Here is a 20470-nt window from a genome sequence, read left to right as displayed (position 1 = left end):
AGTGTTCTTTTGGCGGGTGGGGGGAAACGCAGGAGGAAGCACCTGCAAGATGTGTATTCCGTGTGTATGTCTCTTTCCCTCTGATCACATAAAACACCCCGCGGTGCGAGGGAGACAGAAGGCGGGCTGCTGGGCGCTGCGTTTTGAACGCCAGCAGCCGGGAGAGACGCGGGAGGGGAAGGGGGAGGGGGGAATCGGGAGGAGGGCGTTTGCGTTTCGCTTTGGATTGCAGGCATGGTATTATTTCAGGCAATTACCCCCCCCCCCCCCCCTTTCCTTGAGGTCGGCCGGCTGCTCTGGGCGCGGCGTGGCGCGGCGTAGCGGGGCGTGTCACTGTGGGCTTCCAGTGCGTGCGTCTGTGTGCGTGCGTCTGTGTGTGTGTCGCTGCCTTCCGAAAAGATGCTTATCGCAGGAAACATAGCTGGCTCCCCTGTTTTGCAGGGGTTCTATCGATCGTCCAGCAGTCATTTTCTCAGCGTGTTCGAAAAATCAGCGGCGGGGCTTGGGGGCTGCGGGGCGCGCGGCGAGTCCTGGGAGTCCTGGACGGCGAGTCCTGCCCGTGAGAGCACCTCTATGGCGGATTAGGGAGCCGGTCCGGCACCGGCGGGGCATGAGATCCGAGGTGACTAGCGACATCCTGCTAACCAGCGGGCCGACGTGGCCCTGTCTCTCTCGCACCCGCGACGCGGGCCCGGCCGAAGCAAGGGGTGCGAGAGAGACAGCTAAGCCGACAGAGTGTACGGGGTGTGGCGCGAAGGCGGCGCGAAGGCGGCGCGAAGGCGGCGCGAAGGCAGCGCTGCCATTGGTGTCTCGTTGCAACCTCTAATTGAGCTGCCCCGTCTCTCTCGCACCGCCGCGGGCCGATGCGGCGATGCGGGCCGCGCCGCGAGTGCGAGGGAGACGGCGCGCAGGATGTGGATCATCACCGGCGGGCGTGCCCCGGGCCCCGGGCCCTGCCTGCCTGCCTGCCCCCGGGACGGTCCCGGGACCCTGACGTGTCTCTTGCGGAAATAATTTGAACCGCTCCACCCACAAGTGCCACAAGTGGCCGCACATCTCTCACCGGGTCTTCTTCTGTCGCCCCAGAGACGCGCAAGGTGGAGGACTTGGCCGAGTTCAGGCTCAACTCGCGTTCGGATGGCTTTGGCAGTGCACTGTTCCCCTTCTGTTGCTCCTAACGCGCTTCTCCACTACACTGGCGTGCTGGCCTTGGGATTGCCTGCCGCTGGCCTGCAGCTTACCTACGGAGGGCGCACAGTGGGCCAGAAGACCGGTGGAGGCGGCCAAAACTCTAGACGCGTTTTAAGCTCCGGAGTCGCTGAATGGGGCTCGAACCGAAACGTGTGACCCCACCAATGGGTTTCTCTAACGAGGAATCCATTGGTGGGGTCACACGTTCAATTCGAGTCCCATTCAGTGACTCTGGAGCTCAAAACGAGTCTAGAGATTTAGCCGCCTCCGCTGGTCTTCTGGCCCACTGTGGGACTCCTCGCCGCGCTGCGCCGTGCCGTTCGTGTTTTGGCGCAAGGCTGCTTGCTCTGCTCGCGTTCCTCTTATTGATTTTCTAAGAAGGGGGCAGCGAGCGCGGCCCGCCAGCGCACCCTATACTTACGTCATCGGCCTCACCGTGTCATTCTGCAATTGTCTGCCCGTCCTTGGCAGTCCAGGTGGCGGCGCGCTCTCTCTCGCACCCGCACCGACCGCGCCGCGAGGGGGACAGAGAGAGAGACTGCGTGCATGCAGGTGCCCGCGGCGAAACGTTGTCTGCCCGCCGGGTGACGATTTGGCGCTGGTCCGGTGGTCTGCGCCGCAAGTCCCGACCGGTGGGTCTCGGGTTCGAAACCCGTCGGCAGCGACATTTTTTTTCTAAGGATTTTTTTCTCTGTTCTGTTTGAACGCGGCGGCCGCGGCGCCTTGTGAAGTCGCTTGATCTCTGTCCCACCCACGGCGGGTCCTTTTCACACCTCGGGGAGGAGGCGGCCCTGGCCGCCCTGGCGGTGGCGCTTCGGCATGCGCGCCCCCCTCCCCCTCCCCTCCCCCCTCCCCCCCTCCCCTCCCCTCCCCTCCCCTCCCCTCCCTCCCCTCCCCCCCCTCCGGAGTCCCAGTTTATTAGGGTTATCAGGGGCCATTCGCATTTATGGCCGTGGTCCTTGCCTTTCCGATTTTCGCTCTGCCACTCAAATTGCACACCGGAGTAGCGCGGAGTAACGGATGCGGACGAGACGACCCCGTCTCGAATTGAAGCGAGACGTGTTCCAGGAGATCCTTCCTTCCAGGCGTTCCAGGCGCGCCGCCGCTCTTGGAGTGTAGTGTACTTTGAACGCGCTCCCGGGCTGGCTGGCCACAGTTCGCGTTCCAGGCCCTTGGTGGGGGCGGCCATAACTCTAGACGCATTTTGAGCTCCAGAGGCGCTGAACAGGACTCGAACCGAACTTGTGACCACACCAATGGATTCCTCGTTCGGAGAGCAATGCATTGTTGGGGTCACTTGTTCGGTTCGCCAGTCCCGTTTAGCCCCCCTGCACTTTGGACACTCTGTGGATTGGTCCGTGCAGCAACTTGCGTTGTACACTCTCACGTCGTGTTCGCAGTGCACCGTCGTGTGGGACGGCGATTCTAGTTTCCGAGAGCAGCAGCTTGATCCGAAGTAGTTCGCGCCCATCAAGATATTATTGCAATTTGAACCTTTTTTATTATTCTCTCTTTCTTCCTGCTGCTCCTTATCTGCTCCCGCGTGAAATTGCGACACAATTTCCCGTCCTTGCGTGAGCCTATCTCGATCCGACTATCGATATCTCGATCGGGACTGCCGTTATTTGCACCGGCCGAGAGACACGCGGCCCGGCGGCCCGCCGGCAGGGAGACCGTGGTCCGGGGACTGTCGGGACTGTCGGGGCGCTCGGGGAATCGCTGCGGCAAAGCTGCGGCCGGCCTCGCCGAATGTGGGCCACAAATTCAAATCCAGCCGAGAAGGGTCCGGCGGTATGCGCTCAGCGCGCACAGTGGGCCAGAGGGCCGGCGGAGGCGGCCAAAACTCTAGACGCGTTTCGAGCTCCAGAGTCGCTTAGCAGGCCGAACCGAACGTGTGACCCCATCATTGGATTCCTCGTTCGGAGAGCAATCCATTGGTGGGGTCACACGTTCGGTTCGAGTCCCACTTAGCGACTTTGCAGCTCAAAGAGCATCCGGGATTTTGGCCGCCTCCGCCGGTCTTCTGGCCCACTGTGGAACCGTGGAGGCTGCGGGGGCACCTGCAGCGAGGCTAGCTCTAGGTGACTTTTGTTTGCCTTGTTGCTGATAGTGCCCTCTCCCTGGAGCCTCCCTGGAGCCTCCCGTGCGGCTGGCCGGGCTGGCCGGGCTCCGAAGGCGCTGGAAAAGAGGAAGGGGGAGGGGGGCGGTGGTCAGAGCGGCCGCTGCATTCCTGAGCGCATCCAGGCAACAAGGGCGTAAGAGGCGGACGGACAGACGGACGGGCAGACAGACAGACAGACAGGCAGACAGAGACGCCAGGTGGGGCGGCGATGCGGTGGCGCTAAAAGGCGCGAAACGAGAGCCAGATTTGAATGGCGGGGTGCGGTCCACCGGAACAATGTTTTCCTTGTAAAAAAAAAGAGAAGAAAAGCTTTCTTGTTGGTTTGTTTTTGGATCGGAAAAACGTTCTCTGCCGGTATCTCACAGGCTGCTGGCCGTTTTGCCAGCCGAAATTTACGACAATCTCCTGTTGCCTTCCGCGCCCTTGCCGTTGCCTCGCTGGCCAGTGCCTTGCCGGTGCCTGGGCACTCTGGGCACTGCCTGGCCAGTGCCTTGCCTCCCTGCATCCCGTTTTATCACCAATCATTACCCGGGGAGCGCCTTGCTCATTACAGCGCCTCTCTCTCTCTCTCTCTCTCTCTCTCTCTCTCTCTCTCTCTCTCTCTCTCTCTCTCTCTTTCTCTCTCTCGCCGTCCCCGTCGCGTCGGGGCGAAATCAGGCGCGGGCGCCATTTTTCTAACGCACACACAATATAAATGCAAATTTGTCTAATTAAGATTCACTCCCTCATATTCGCGGCTTGGCTGCGCTGCACTGCGACGGCCCAGGCCGCCTTGATGGCGCACACGCGTCGCGCTCTGGGAAACGCGCTTTCGGGGGATTCCAAGAGTTTTTCCGTTCAGGTGCACGCTGCACAGTGGATTTGCCAGAAGACCGGTGGAGGCGGCCAAAATCCCGGACGCGTTTTGAGCTCCGGAGTCGCTAAATGGGACTCGAACCTCACGTGTGACCGCACCCACCAATGGATTGCTCTCCGAAGGAGGAATCCATTGGTGGAGTCACACGTTCGGTTCGAGTCCTGTTCAGCGACTCTGGAGCTCAAAACGCGTCTAGGAGGACTGCGTGAGGGCGCCGTCGAACGCCGCCGTCGCTGAATAATCCGAATATCGACACGTAAAGCGCGGTCCTCATTCATGCAACACGTATTCTTCCAATGACTTGCATTACGGCAGATTTATAGTTGTGTCTGTCTTCCTCCCCTCCCTTCATCCTTCTCTCTTTCCCTCTCTCTGTCCCTCTCTCCCTCTTTCTCTCTCCCTTTCCGTCCCGACTCCCAGCTCCGCCGACCGCAACTAATTCTCCGTGGTGTCATAGAAGAAGTAAGGTTTTTGATTTAATGCGCGAACGCCTCTCGCGCCACTGCGGGGCCTTCCCCACTTCCCCTTCCCTCTCCCCTCCATCCTCCCTCACCCTCCCTCACCCTTCGTCTCTCCGCTCGTCAGGGCGTATCCTCCGGTCATTGGGGATAGCCCGGTTCAACACTTGCTGAACGCCGAAGAAAGCCGGTTGTTCTCCCTCTGTGTGTGTGTGTGTGTGTTTTGTTCGCACGTGTGCGTTGAAAACTTTTGTTTTTAGCTTTTGTGCCCGTGTATCTGTCTTATCTGGCTGCCTGCCACTGCCTGACTGTCTGTCTGGTAAATGTTACTTGTTTTCTTGTTTTCGGACTCTCGGTATCGAGGTTTGAAAATGGTGAAAACCCTTAGCAACAAAAGCGTTCCGTGGCCACGCTGGCGCGGGAGGGGACGCGCAGTGAGAAGCCCGGTGTGAATGGCGGTCCACTGCACTACAAAGCGTCGCGCTCGGGGACGCCGGACAGCCAGCGCCGACCAGCGCGGCGTGCCGCGACGAAGGCGGAGAAAAAAATGTTAGAAAAGCGCGTGTTGTAGTGTAGGAGGTGAGCTGATACCTGAGGCGTCATTAGGAAGATGTTCTCGGGGCCCCACAATTCTGGGAACGTTAAGCACGCTTTTCGTCATTACACGCACGGGGGCGGGGCGGGGTGGTGCCGGCCGGAACAGTTTTGCAAGAGTGGCGGCGGCGGCGTGAGTGTCTCTGCGGACGCCCTCCCACTCCCCCCCTTTCCCCTTTCCAGAATCGGCTACTTTTGTCCTCGAAATGATTGTGACCTTAATGACAGCGCCATAGTTTTAATTGGGATAAAACGCGATTATTCTTAATGAGCAAAAAATGGCCCCCGCTTAGACTGCGTGCAAGCGACTGAGATCTGTACTCACCGAAAGCAAAAAAACGAAAATAATGATGTCAGAAATCTGTGTCCGTTCCTAGAAGCTCGCCCTGTCCCACTGCGATGAGAAAAAAAAATTAAAATTAGGGAAGAGTACGGAAAACACCCTCGGGAGGGGTCGGCCGGGCGCGCGTGTGTACGTGTCGCGTGTGCGTCTGTGTGAGTGCGTCGGCCCAATTAGACTGAATTATCGCTAAGCGTCGTTCCCTTTTTTCCAGCGTTGCCCCCATCTCTCATTTCACTCTCTTGTCACCCTCCGCCCTGTCTCTCGGGAAGTCCTCCTGGACTGTGCGTTTGGCTGTTCTAGCTTCCGTGGAGGCTGTGACAACGTGAGCCCGCATTCCCTCCGCTGTACTGGACGTGCCAATCTGGCCTGGCTGCGTCGATTCACGGTTCACTGCGGGAGGATGATGCGTTGAACATCGATTGAACGTGAACCCGTTGGACCGGCACGGCTCTGCACGACTCTCTTCTTCTTCTTCTTCTTTTCTTCTTCTTCTTCTTCTTCTTCTTCTTCTTCTTCTCCTCCTCCTCCTCCTCCTCCTCCTCCTCCTCCTCCTCCGTCATAATAGTCAGCGCAGCAAGTCGAAAGCCCTTTGTGGTATACTTCATACATGGTTATGACCCCCATCTTCTGTTGCAGGTAAACTTACGTCGTGGATTCCAGGGCCCCAGACCCGTCGGCAGTGTAGCGGTGACCAGGCTAAGTTGTTGGACATGTTTGATCAGATCAAAGCTCCCGACCAGTTGGCGGGCTTTTTTTTTTCCTTTCCTAAAGAGACACACCTCTGCGCTATTCATACATATGAATGATAATGGCTCTGTCTCTCTCTCTCCCACGCACGCGGCTAATGAGCCAGGCTTTGCGCGGATAATCCAAAATCCACGAAGCAATTTGGTGTAATGATGGTGATTGGGGAGGTGGGATTGTCGGTACTGTTGTTGGGGGCATTCCATGCACACTGGCTGCGGTGTGTGTGTGTGTGTGTGTGTGTGTGTGTGTGTGTGTGTGTGTGTGTGTGTGTGTGTGTGTGTGTAGTGTGTCTTTTCAGCCAAATTGGAAAGAATATACACTGTAAGGTAACTACAAAAAAAGTTGTTAAAAATTAAAAAGTAAAGAAGCATTGGAACTGCACAGGCGACCCGTTTGGGTACGAGAGAGACAGGCGGTGGTGGCGAGACCTGCCCTGGCCCTACAGTGCCGGTGACAGGGTCGGATTCAATTTCTGCCCAGCCCGGGCGGTGTGTCCCAGGCGCATCTAGGGATTAAACCTGTCGCTGATGACTCCGAGTTAAGTGCCGGCCAATAAGGCGAAGTATGTGGGGGCAGCGCGGCAGCGCGGCCTGGTGACTAACGCATCCCAGATTGCCTCCTTGCCGGGCTGAAAAGTCGGAAACCGGTTCTGGTTTGCCGTGCGGCCGAAAACTCATAATGTGGAGCGCTAAGTTCGCCAAGGAGGTTGCGATCGGTGACATGGGTGTGCGTCGGACACTTGCCGATGCCGGTCTCGGGAAGGGTTCGTCACCAGTGGCGTGGCCCCTCTCACTCTGTTTCAAATCGACGCCCCTCGGCCGACCTTTAATAATGTGAAAACAGTGTCCCTCCCGCGGCCGTTATCGGGACAAAAGACGGACTGTTTGGCCGCTCGGGTGGTCGCTCCGGGCCTGGCCGGGCCTGGCCCCGCACAGTGGGCCGGAAGACCGGCGGAGGCGGCCGAAACTCTAGACGCGTTTTGAGCTTCAGAGTGGCCAAATGGGACTCAACCGATCGTGTGACCACACCAATGCATTCCTCGTTTGGAGACCAGTCCATTGGAGGGGTCACACGTTCGGTTCAAGTCCCATTTAGCGACTCTGGAGCTCAAAACGCGTCCAGCGTTTCGGCCGCCTCCGCCGGTCTTCCGGCCCACTGTGCCCCTCCCTCGCACCCACACCGTGGCCGCTACCGCCCCGATCGTCACCTCGATACGCGCTGCTTGCGCCATTCTGGTTAAATTAGTTTCCGAAGCGGCGAGCAGCGAATCTGATAACGCTTATTAAAGTATTTGTGGGAACTAAAGCCCTAGTCGGCACCACTGCCGAGGCGAGCCGAGCGTCCGGCCGACCGGAGAGGGACTCGCTGTAGAGGAGCCGGTTCGGGGACGCGATCGAGATATCGACTGGAGAAATAGAGTTTTGACGGAATTCCTTTTTCGCGCAAATTTGTTCAATAAAGTGACCATCACCAAAAATTGGCTGACGACGCCTTTCTCGCCTCCCCTGACTCTTTCATTCTGAGTGCTGTCTGTCTGTCTGTCTGTCTGTCTGTCTGTCTGTCTGTCTGGCCGTGGTGGCTCTCTTGGGGCTTGCTTGCCCGAGACACGCGCTGTACCGAGCACGCGGAGTGCGCCTCTTCGGCGTTTCCGCCTTGGAACGGTCGCCCGGTCGGTCCTGCGCGCCTTGCCGTTCCCCCTCATGTTCATAATGGAGTGCTAGGGGCGGGAAGGGGGGAGGGGGTCCCGAAAGGGGGGGGGGGGCTGACAACGCCATGAGGGCCCGCGGGATCGTGAAACAGCTATTGCAGTCTAGGTGGTGTTGGGGCCCGCTAGAGTGAGCCATGTAGACTGTGGCGGGGCGGGGCGGGGCGTGATGCGCGGATCAGGATTAAGTAATCGGCAAGCCGGGAGCGCTGGCTGCGCTGGCGGGGCCACGCCGTGGCGGGGCGCGTCGTGACACTCAGCCTGCATGTGTCGTGAGCGCGGCGCCCCCCGCCAGCCGACTCCCTCATCACCGCACAGTGGGCCAGAAGACCGGCGGAGCCGGCCGAAAGTCCCGACGCGTTTTGAGCTCCAGAGTCGCTAATCAGGACTCGAACCGAACGTGTGACCCCACCTTTGGATTCCTCGTTCGGAGAGCAGTCCATTTGTGGGGTCACTCGTTCGGTTCGAGTCCTGCTTACCGACTCTGGAGCTCAAAACGCGTCTTGAATTTGGGCCGCCTCCGCTGGTTTTCTGGCCCACTGTGCACCGTGGAAGCGCCGTGCCGCGCCGTGCCTCGCCACTATTCCCTTGTTCCGTGAACTGGCGCTGGGGCGCTGTATTGACTTGTTGGGGCCCCGACCGGCGAACACCGTGCGGCGTGGCGCGGCGTGGCGCGGGCGTGGCGTGGCGCCTCGTGACCAGATAGAAGCGCAGATATCTCGGAAACGCCACGCGGTCGGTGCAGGCTGCAGCGGAGGCTGCCGAACCCGACTTTCGTTTGCAATTTGAAGAAGGCGCACCGGCAAAAGAAACACGGTTCGAAAAAAAAAGAAAAAAATGTCGGCCGCGAGCGGGCGTCGATCCCGGGTCGGAATTATCGCGCGGTGAGTGGACGGGCCACTTGCAGCCCGAGTCGCCGGCGTCAATTGCACGCCGAGATGACGCGGCTGTCGGGGAATGAATACAATAATACGCGAAACGAGCGTCGCACGGAACACAGGATCGCTTTTTGGCTTTTTGGCAGTTGGAGTGGCCGGTCCTGCTTGCCCCGCGCTTCGCGCTCCGCTTGCCCGGCTGCGACAAATGGCTCGATAGGGGGCAGAGCCGGGCAGAGCCGGGCCGGCCGGCGGACCGCACACCATGGCGGGCACACTCGGGCCGTCTGACACGCCAATCAGTCAGCCCGCAGCCAAAATGGGAGCCCGCACAGTGGATTTGCCAGAGTACCGGCGGAGGTGGTCAAATCTCATGACGCGTTTCGAGCTCCAGAGTCGCTAAATGGGACTCGAATCGAACTTGTGACCCCACCAATGGGTTGCTCCCCGAACGAGGAATCCATTGGTGGGGCCACACGTTCGATTCGAGTCATGTTTAGCGAGCTCAAAACGCCTGGCGTGGTGGGCCACCCGCTCCACAGGCGAGTCTGGCGGGCAGGCCTACCCCGGATCATGCAGGCGGCGTGCAGGGGCGAGGTAGGCCACCCGCTCCACTGACGAGTCTAGCGGGCAGGCTTATCTCGCTCTGCAGGCGTCATACAGTCATCGTCTGGACGTCCGCAAATTACGTAGTGCTGCTCTGTCCTTGTCGCTCCTCATGGAATGCCCAATACATCCGTTAGAGAGAGAGAGAGAGAGAGAGAGAGAGAGAGAGAAGGTGCGGACTAGAGTCTGGGTGCCGGCCTAAATCGACGGCAGTACACCTGTTGCGCCGGGCAGCCGGGAACGAAGGCCCTAGGTAGGGCCGAGGGGGAGCGGGCGGGTGACAATATTTATTGCGGGCATGGTTTAAAACGGCCAGGGGATATACGTGGAAGCTGTCTTTGTCTTTGCATTCCTTTTTGCCCACCCTCTCCTCGTCCTTCCCGCTTGCTCGCCTCTCTCTCTCTCTCTCTCTCTCTCTCTCTCTCTCTCTCTCTCTCTCTCTCTCTCTCTCTCTCTCTCTCCCTCTCTCTCTCCCCCTCCCCCTCTGCATTTGCATGCGCTGCATTCCAGGACACAAAAGGCGCACCGCTCCGTTTCAGGGAATCTCGCTCCAGTGCCATTCCAGTGTTCCAGTAGTGGCGCATTAGCGCTGGGCTAAGTGCGGCCGTGCCAAGCGCTATGAGTTGCCGAGGGCTTGCCACGAGGGCTTCATTGGGACGGCCCACAGTGGGCCAGAAGACCGGTGGAGGCGGCCAAAATTCTAGACGCGTTTTAAGACCTAGAGGCGCTAAATAGGACTCGAACCGAACGTGTGACCCCACCAATGGATTGCTCTCCGTACGAGGAGTCCATTGGTGGGGTCACACGATCGGTTCGAGTCCTGCCCAGCGACTCTGCAGCTCAAAACGCGTCTCTAGTGGGCTTTAGTGGAGCTGAGAAAAAAGGAGTGCAATGCTGCAAATAAGAGAATGTAATGCGGAGGCTGTGTGCCTGTGTGTGTGTGAGCGCGCGCGCGCGTGGTTGGGACCGTATGGAAATGAGGTCCTGTGGGATTTGCAGGACTCGAAGGCAGCGACGGCACGAAGGAATTTCGGTTTGGTTTGTCGAGTCCACCGGGCGATCCCGGTCGTCCTGGTCACTCGGAGCGGGTAGCGGGGCGGGGCCGGAGTCGCGACTCTGTGTGTGTGTTTGTGTGTGTGTGTGAGTACACTGCGGGCAGTGCGCGCGCCGCCAAACGGATAGAAAAGACTCTCTTGCCGACAGACTCGATGGATCCAATGCGGTTTGCAATATCTGAGGATCGGCGTCGCAGATTGCCGCTTTATACAATTACGAGTGGGTAATCACTCTGCGCACGCCGCGCGCGCGCGCGCGTATGTCATTTTTACCCTTTGCGTTGATACGCCGCTCCTACAGTGTGCTGCCTCCGTATTCTCGCATTTATTTCTCAGCCGTCGTTGCTCCGCGCTGCTCCGGTTGGGGCTAGCCAAGGCCGATGTGTCGGTTTCATTTAGCTTTAGCGGCAACACTACACCGGCATGCCCGCTGGACGCACACGCACACACATACACACACACACACAAAGGCTCGATAGGGGGAATATTTCACGCGAGCGCAGAGTTCTGTCAATCCTATCCGGCGGCGCGGGCACTGCCAGCACGCTGCCGTTTCCGAACACCGCGCTCCGTCTCTCTCGCACCCCGACGGGACGCCGCGTGAGTGCGAGAGAGACGGAGCGACGGTCCGGAGACAGCCTGCAGGCAGCTGTAGGCACTCGACTGCTGCGTATGTCCCACGCGGTGTGTGTGTGTGTGTGTGTGTGTGTGAGCGCGTGCGTTATTATGAATGAATCGTCCACCGGCGTTTGCAAATTTATTTGTTTTTTGTTTCTGTCTGTTTCGACTCTTGCTGGAAAGGCGCCTGACTTTAGTTCCGCAGTGCGGTGGTCCCCAAAATTCAGGCCCAGTGGCAGAATTTTTTTTATATCCCTGTTTCCGTTATCTTGACTAATGATTTTTACGATCGGGGTGAAGGAATTTAAGAGGCAAACGGCTTTCTAACGGCGAGAACGCTTTCTGATGGGCCCCCCTAATTGCCTTTTTATGTGTCTTTTCATGAGGCTGATGGATTCGCGACTCAAAAATCCGCGATCAGGTCACATTGACCCCACAAAGGTCTCTTCGTTTTCTTTCTTCTTCTTTTGTTTTACCCGAAAGCGTGAGAATAATCAGTCGACCTAACCTCCAGCCGGTTTCCCCGCTGACAACCTTCTCTTGTCTTGATCCTGAACGGAAGTCGAAAGGTGTAAATGCGCTCCACAGTGCATGTTGTTGTTTTTTAACAGAGTTTTTTAAGTTTTTAAAAACATTTGTTTTTTGCACAGTGCTGCGCACTGTTTGGTCTTGTTGTTCTTGCCGAGATGAACGCTGTAAAATGGAGGCCATGATATCCGCATCCTGTTTGGTTTCCGAGCAGGGTCTCCTTTCTAATTGCGAGGGATGCTCCTGAATCCCCTCTAGTGCCTCTCCAGTGCCTGTCCAGTGCCTTCCAGTGCAGCGAGCAAAGCAGGCATAAAAGTATGGGTGCGTTCCGTCTATTAAGGGCAGTCCCTTATTATCAGTCGTACGCGTCATTTGAAGGCAAAAGCTCTAGTGGCTATTCATGTCATTCTTTTATGACTGTTCGCGGCGTGACCCCCTTCCCGGCCGCCTGGGTTCGGCGAGACTCACACTCACGTACAAACACACACACACACAAACACACACACAGGAGAGTCGTCCTGAATTATTTGCAGGTGGCAGCCACACTAGCAGTTGGTATCTGCGAACCGCGCATTGGCGGGTTTTAGACCTTTGGAGACCATGGAGACCACTTTAGGATCTTGGTAACCATGGAGACCGCTGCTGCTGCAGAGCACTATCGAATCGGTATCGAAGGGGGCATTCCCTCACTGGAAATCCGGTGACGAATGTTGCCTTCGGTGGCTGTGGGTCCGTCTGTCTGTCCGACAACAGGCGCCCCATAACGTCCTCACTTTATTAACACCGCATCTATCGCCCAAGGACGAGTCACAGAGGACCTCCATGGCTAGTGGAGGTGTCTAGACGCCTGCGTACGTGTTTGTAGTGTGTGTGTGTGTGTGTGTGTGTGTGTGTGTGTGTGTGTCACGGGCTTGATGAGTGGGAGGGCGATGTAATAGAATGCTGTTTGAACGCGGTCTAGTCAGAGGGAGAAAGAGAAAGATAGAGAGGGAGAGAGCGGCAGACGAAGTAGACTGGGCAATAAAATAGATAAGAGACCGTTTGGGCATTTAGGTCCAGATGCACCCATGTTTCTTCTCCGACTGGGAATTATAAGGGAATAAACGGAGTTTGGGTTTTTTGGGGTGGCGGAGTGGGATGATCGAGTTGATGGTCATTTCGCCGTGTGCTGTGGTGGTGCACGATTCGGGCGGCGGGCTTCAAACTGTTTGGTGGAACAACAAACTTTCCTCGATAATCCCTTTCTCGGAGCCCGCTCCCTGTACTGTACATCTCTGGAGAAATGGCCCCCGATAGTGGCGACAGGCGGGTCTCCCCGTCGTGTGCGCCACCATGTGCCCCATTCCCACTCTCGGGCCGATTTATGGACAAAGGGTAAATAAGACGGATTTGGAGTAAAATGGCGGCGGATGCACCCCGCGTGCACTCTGTCAGCACCAGGAGCCATGTGCAGGCTGGATGCGCCGCGGCCGATGCGGGGCGGGGCGGGGCGGGGCGGTCAGCAGGCCTAAGCCGGGCCTGTCTCAGACGGGCGCATTCTCCGCTCTCCGGCTGGCCATTTTCATAACAGGTTCTTGCCTCCTTGCCCTGCCCCGTCCCTCCTCCGTCCTCCTCCTGTTCTTCTCCTTCTTTCTCCTCCTCCTCCTCCTCGCTGCTCACTTTATTTCTCTGTCGTTTCCTCCTTTGTCCTCATCTTTCTCTTACTCTGCATGTTTTCGTATCCTTTCTTTTCTATTCCGTCGTCCTCTCCTCTTGCTCTTTCTTCCGTTTTCTTGCTGTTCTCTTTCTCTTTCTTTACCCGTGTTCGTATCCACTTCGTGTCCTTCTTCCTTCCTTCACTCTTACTCTTCCTCCTTTCCTTGCCGTCCCTTCTTCCGTCCTTCTCCTTCCACTCTTCTTCGCACCCTCCCCCAAACATTCTCCCTTTCTTCGCTCCGCATCCCTCCGAGGGACGTTCGAACTAGTCGTGGCCCGGTGGAGCTCAAAACGCGTCTGGAGTTTTGGCCGCCTCCGCCGGTCTTCTGGCCCTCTGTGCGCGGCGAGGCGTGCCACGGCGTGCCGTCATCAAAGTCGTTATCGGTGTGGCATTACGGACGCCTAACCCAAATTGAAGGCAGTGTCTCTGCGAGGCTCTGCGGGGCTCGCCGATGTTTTTGTCCGCCATTAGCTGCCCCAGTCGTCATGCGTGCTTAGGGAGTCCTTCACCTCCGACCACGGAGACCACAGCCCGAGGGGGAAACGACTTTTTCATGTACTAAGGTTTTTTTTCCTGCGCCTTGTAAAAAACGACAATTGTTATTTGAATAAGTGACGAAATGAAACGAGGCCAAAGTCGAGCAAGAGTGACCGGAGTGAGAAAGGGACTAAATTACCCGTGTGGTCCCCCGACTTCTTTCGTGAAACAAAACAACTGTGCAGAGTGTGTACTATTTGAAACTAACCATCCCTCCCCATCTGTCCCCAGGTGTCAGCCACGGACCCCGACTGCGGCGTCAACGCGCTCGTCAACTACACCATCGGGGAGGACTTCGGCAAGCTCAAGGAGTTCTCCGTGCGCTCGGCTACGGGCGAGATCTGCATCGCCGGCGACCTGGACTACGAGACGAGGAATGTGTACGAGTTTGCCGTTCTCGCCACCGACAGAGGTCAGTGTATAATCGATAATGAATCATCGTGACAGCGCGGGCCTCGAACGACTTCGCGATCTTTGAAGAGACGGCTTTCAGAGGGACCTTCGGAAACACCGAAGACTATCAAGTATTGGTATAGTGTACTGAAAAATTTGGCTGTCTCTTGATGACAATTTCAAGGCTAATTTTCCTTTCAAAAAGTGGCCATAAATGTCGACAAATTTTAACAGGGTACAACTCTACTGCAATCAATTATCTAGAACTGGTTCAAATGCGCTGAAGCAGTGTCTTGATCGTGTTGGCGATTTTCTTTTGAAGTGAGTTTTTTTTTTTGGGTGTGGTGTGGGCCACCGAAATCTACTCCTACGCCCTGTTTGATGGGCACGTTCCGGGGAAGGGGGAAAGGAGGGGGGGGGGTTCCAGTTGTGGCAGTCTCCTGATTGGATTTCGGTGATGATTGTGATGGCGGTGCTGATAAGGCAACTAACGGAGTGAATGCCATTATGGCTGGCCACGCAGATAGGCTTTCCGTGCACGAAATCGCCAGCGAGAGAGAGAGAGAGAGAGAGAGAGAGAGAGAGAGAGAGAGAGAGAGGGGGGGGGAGAAGAAAGATGGTATTAATCCCTTATTGTCCAGCTCCTCACGAAGTGGGCTTATGGCCCCGGAGCCCTGGCTAATAGGCCAACGTGTCGACACCCTTTGGCTACCTCTGCCTAGCGCGTTGGCTAAGCCATTGGCTAACCCGAGGGGCGGCAACGCTCGATTGTGTGTCAAAGCGAGGAAGAATACAGGGAAATCAGCGCTAGAGTCTGTCAAAGCGAATTAGGCCTTCCCCCTCCCCCGGGGCCCGGTCGCCACATTTTGTTCGGACGGCCGGCACGCACGCGCGGGTGTCTTTGTTTTTCTTTCATTTGCAAGAGAGACGGCATGGTGCCGTTTCTCCCGCTGTCTTAGTTAAGAGAATTTAGTGCGACGCCGGGGCCGACCGGGCCCGCGCCCTCTGGGCTGGGCTACTCTGAAAAAAGGCAGCTCCCTTTCGGGGCGCTGGGGGGCAAAATGAGTTGGAATCGGAACGGGGACGGTGGAGAGAGTTCGACGCAGGTCGCAACCCGTGGCATCGTTTGCGGTCATCGTTTTAGGCGCATTTTAGGCGATATTGCTCAATTTCTTGACTGAAGACTTGAAATGTCACTAGGAAGATTTTTAACCAAAACCCCCGTGCGAATTTTCGCAAACTTCTTTTTTTTTTTAAGCTGCTTTTAGTCATCGCTAGTTTGACGCCTGCTTATTGGCTGTCCGTGCCCAAGTGGACCAAGTGGCCCCTCCCCCCTCCAAACCAGAGCTTTTGGCTCCTGGCGGTAATTACTCTATTGTCCGGTCGGTGATTTATTTTGGACCGCCTCAGTTACACATTTGGAGTGCAACGGGCCCTGGCCGGCCCCTCTGCCTTCGCGGCGCTCTCTGCAAGCAGCGCTTCGCGGCCAGTTCGTTAGGAAGCGGGGAAACGTGATGGTTTTATTGTCGCTTCGGATTGGAGAGAGGGAGAGAGGTGGGCCAAACAACTGCATTTTTGGCCTCTCTCTCTCTCTCTCTCTCTCTCTCTCTCTCTCTCTCTCTCTCTCTCTCTCTCTCTCTCTCTCGTTTTTCGCGCTCCTTGTGCCTTTCGCCCACTCGAGGCTCGGGCCGGCCAACGTTTGGATGATGCATGGCGCTTGCGGGACTATCTTAATTTACAGAGGTACTCCCCCCCCTTCTCCCTTTTCCCTCGCCCCGCCCCCGCAGCCCGCGCCGCCTCGAACGGCGTGCGGAATCAGTACACCCCTTTTACCCTTTCCCTACACCGCATTCTTCGGCCGGTGCTCATCGCCCTGCAACCCCCTGACCTCCCCTCCCCCCTCCCCCTTCCCCTGCGCCTTCCCGCGCGTTCATGTCGGACACGCCTCTGTTTCTGGGCTGACATGTATAACGACAGAGAGCCGCGGCGGCGGTGGCACGCACACACACACACGCTTACACACACACGCACGCAAAAGCGCATTTTACTCACACAGACGCCCGTGCAAAAACGCCTTTTACGAGAAAACGGTACTGATCACATAACTGCCTTTACCATTCCGCCCGGGCGTTAATTTTACACCTAGTCTGCCCGGCGGTCCGTCTGTCTTGACTCTGTGTGTGTCTTTGTGTGTGTGTCTGTCTGTGTCTGTGTGCGCGCAGCAGTGCCGTTGGGCCCAAAGGTCACGGCTTGTAGGCAGCAGGGCCCAAACGCTTTGCAGGTTTGCCGGTCTAATCGACACGGCGGCCCCGCGATGCCGAAGACAAGAAGCCCGTCTTCCCCGCGCTAGCTCAGTCATTTCCCTCCCACTTTGGAGCCGCTTTTGCGCGGGCCATGCAGCCGCATGCAGCCCTGGCTACCTCAATCAGTGCTAAATGTCGTATTTATTCGCGTGATGGTTGGTCATTCATTCCAGTGTGTGGGGTGTTCTTGAAGGCAGAGCGTCTAAGCAAGTCCGCACAGTGGGCCAGAAGACCGGTGGAGGCGGCCAAAACTCTGGACGCGTTTTGAGCTCCAGAGTCGCTAAGCAGGACTCGAACCGAACGATTTAGCGACTCTGGAGCTCAAAACGCGTCTAGAGTTTTGGCCGCCGCCCCGCCGGAGGCCTTGCCACAAAAATCTGGATTACGATTTTCTGGGTGCCCCGCTGTGGACGGGGTTGGTTTTTGATGTTGTTGCCGCTCGCCTCTGACTTGTTGTTGTTGTTGTTGTTGCAGGCGGGCTGAGCACCACGGCCATGGTGAAGATCCAGCTGACGGACGTGAACGACAACGCCCCGGTGTTCCTGCCGCGCGAGTACAACGTGTCGCTGCGGCACAACACCCCGCCCAACACCCCCGTGGTGGTGGTGGTGGCCACGGACCGGGACACGGGCCGCTTCGGCGAAGTGAGCTACGCCATCGCGTCGGGCAACGAGGCGGGGGCCTTCCGGGTGGACGGCCGCTCCGGGGAGCTGTTCGTGGCGCGGCCCGACCTGCTGCGCGCCGCGGGGCCCAGCGGCGTCCACCGCCTCAACGTGACCGCCACCGACGGCGGCGGCCTCCGCTCCGCCGTCGACGCGCAGGTGTCCCTCACCGTGGTGGCGTCCTCGGACCAGCGGCCGCCGCTCTTCGAGAGGCCCAGATACACCTACAGTGTGCGGGAGAACGTGCCCAGGCACTCGGCCGTGGGGACGGTGCGCGCCTCTAGCGGGGAGCCAGGTGAGTGTTCAGCGGTGCACAGTGGGCCAGAAGACCGGTGGAGGCGGACAAAACTCTAGACGCGTTTTGATCCCCAGTCGCTAAACGGGACTCGAACCCAACATATGACCCCACCAATGTATTCCTCGTTCGGGGAGCAATCCATTGGTGGGGTCACACGTTTAGTTCGAGTCCTGATTGGCGACCTGCACCGGTCTTCTGGCCCACCGTACGGTACAGGGCTCAATGTGGGGATTGTCTACGTCACTGACGCCTCGAAAGCAGTGACCCCCGCGGACCGCGTGTCCAAACTGATGACTCCGTCCGGGAGTCCATTGGGAACTGCCCCCGGTTTCCGAAAGGCCGTCTCGTCGCTCTGTCTCCCTCGCACCGCAATGGGACGCCCCGCGAGTGCGACGGAGACAGAGCGACGCTGGTGGGGCGAGCCGGGCGCCTGATTGGGCCGATACGTCGCCCACGACTCTGCGGGCCTCGCAGGCCTCCGGGCCTCCAGGTCACCTGGGCACGCCCACCGCCAGCAGCCGGGGCAGCCGCGACAGCCAGCCGGGGCGCGCCACCAGTAATTAATGAAAAGCCATTGTCAACGCCTCTCTCTCTCTCTCTCTCTCTCTCTCTCTCTCTCTCTCTCTCTCTCTCTCTCTCTCTCTCTCTCTCTCTCTCTCTCTCTCTCTCTCTCTCTCTCTCTCTCCGTCTCTCTCTCCCGCTCTCTCTCCTACCGCCGCAAATTCAAATCTGTGGGAACGTGCGCGCGAGGCGCCGGGCGAGGCGCCTCTTGGTGAGGCGTCAGCAACGCGTCCCCGACTCGCCCTGTCTCTCTCGCACTCGTCGTTCCGCCCGCAAAGCCGCGAGAGAGACAGAAGCCCGCGGTGCTTTCGTATGCTTTCGCCGTCTCGCTCGCGCATGGAGATTATCAACCCCGTTCCTTTTCCTCCCACTCCCGTTCCGCGTCCAGCTTCAGTCGCTCTGTCTCTCTCTCGCACTGTGGGGCGTACCGTATGGGTGCGAGAGAGGCAGAGCGACGAAAGCGACTCTCGGTCCGCACTGTGGGGCGGCGCGGCGTTTCGCGCTTCAAACAATGGCCATCATTACCGGTGGTCGCCGTGTCAAGCCGGGGCGGGGCGGGGCGGGGCGGGGCGGGGCGGGGCGCGGCCGCAACTAGTCGAACACTGCACCGGCAGGAATCTCGCGAGCCTCCGCTCCCAACTTTGCACAGTGGGCCAGAAGACTGGTGGAGGCGGTCAAACTCCCGGACGCAACCGAGCGTGTGTCCCCACCAATGGACGGCTCTCCGAACGAGTAATCCATTGTTGGGGTCACACGTTCGGTTTGAGTCCCATTTAGCGACTCTGGAGCTCTAAACGGGTCCAGAGTTTTGGCCGCCTGCGCCGGTCTTCTGGCCCACTGTGCTTTGGTCCCCTCGCGAGGACGGCTCGCGTGGCGTGCACTGTGAGCGGCAAGGCGGCAAGCCGGCAAGGCATCGCGACGGCAGGATATGAGCGTCCTATCCTATCCCGCGCGTCCCGCGGCCCTGCCTGGGCCGGGCGCCCCGGGGCAGGCTGCGCCGGGCTGCGCTGCCTTGCCCCTTGCCTGCCTTACCGCCACGCGCTCTGTCGGCGGCCCGGGGAAGCGAGGCTGGCGAAGCAGCACTTTGACAGTTATAACGCTACGGAACGGACGCTAACGCTAACGCCGCCGCCGTCGTTTTCGTCGCTCGGTCTCTCTCGCACTCACGGGGCGCCCCGCAGGAGCGCGAGCGAGACAGAGCGACTCTCGGAATCGGTCCGCTGTACCGCGCTACGCTGTGCTACGCTGTGCTACGCTGTGCTACGCTGTGCTACGCTGCGCTGCGACGAGCCAGCCATAACTTAGGTTCTAGATTGCAGCCGCATCATGTCCGTCCCGCGGAGGGCGAGGGAGACAATATGGTTTATGATAAGGAAGGGGCTGCTTCTGAACGGTCGCTCTGTCTCCCTCGCGCTGCTGCGGGGCGCGTCGGGGCGCGCCGCGAGCGAGAGAGATGCATGAACCCGTTACTCTTGCAGGTGGAGTCCGGTACTCGCTGTACCCCGGCGACCCGGACGGCTACTTCAGCATCGACCCCGTCTCGGGCGGCATCCGCACGGCCGCCGCCTTGGACCACGAGGCGCACCAGTCCGTGCTGCTCAACGTGCAGGCCACCAGCGGCGACCCGCCGGCCTACGGGCACACGCAGGTGAGGCTCAGCTTGAGACAAGTCATCCGGCAAGAGATAAGACACATTATTTCCGACTGCCTTCCTTTTGAGGTCCTGTCAAACGCGAAGATGTCAATTTCATACCATATCCACCAGACAAAAATGCCCAAATTGGCAGGAGAAAAAAATCATTCCGCCTTTCACATTTCTTTTTATTTATTTCTTCAGTTTGTCCAATGGATTGCTTCCTTCTGAATGCAAAACCTTCTCAAACCGAGCAGCGTGTTATTCTGCTGCTGCTGCACCGGTGGTAATGTTTTCAGACCGAAAACAAAAAGAAAATCACCTCGAAAGAAGAAACCGAAATTGTTCTCGTTATTCTGTCTGTGGTGTGGATTCGGGGAAAGTGTCGGTATCGGGATTCGCTACTCCTGTATGCCCCGCGGGGGTACCACATAATGGGAGGGTGAGGTGGTGGCCCGGCCCGCCTGCCAGGCTGCCTGCCTGCCTGCCTGCCTGGCCGCCTGGGCCTCCAGTCGGCAGCCGAACGGAATTTGACGTAATTTGTCGGTAATGCGGAGGCGTCCCAATGCCTTGCGTGCAGCAAAGGGGACCGGGCCGTACACGACGGCGCGTCTGTGTGTGTGTGTGTGTGTGTGTGCGCGCGCGCGCGCGCGCGTGTGCGTGTGTGTGTGTGCCCTCGGCTTGACCTG

The 20470-nt window shown here is 58.3% G+C and overlaps 1 protein-coding gene across 1 annotated transcript in view; it reads left to right on the top strand.

The window, feature by feature from the left end:
• The window catches only part of LOC117654464 (protein dachsous), a gene marked incomplete at its 5' end in the record, with an annotated part of 72923 nt that overhangs the window by 36137 nt on the left and 16316 nt on the right, over nucleotides 1-20470 (top strand). Inside the window, 3 exons of the mRNA XM_034401108.1 lie at nucleotides 14163-14343; nucleotides 17102-17584; nucleotides 19627-19796. Of these exons, the coding sequence (XP_034256999.1) occupies nucleotides 14163-14343; nucleotides 17102-17584; nucleotides 19627-19796 (834 nt within the window). The remainder of the gene's footprint in view (nucleotides 1-14162; nucleotides 14344-17101; nucleotides 17585-19626; nucleotides 19797-20470) is intronic.

The sequence above is a fragment of the Thrips palmi genome, unplaced genomic scaffold (genome assembly GCF_012932325.1).
Source record: "Thrips palmi isolate BJ-2018 unplaced genomic scaffold, TpBJ-2018v1 HiC_scaffold_10, whole genome shotgun sequence".
NCBI classification, from domain to species: Eukaryota; Metazoa; Arthropoda; class Insecta; order Thysanoptera; family Thripidae; genus Thrips; species Thrips palmi.
The sequence above is the reverse complement of the archived record's forward strand: the minus strand, read 5'-3'. Positions and strand labels throughout refer to the sequence as shown.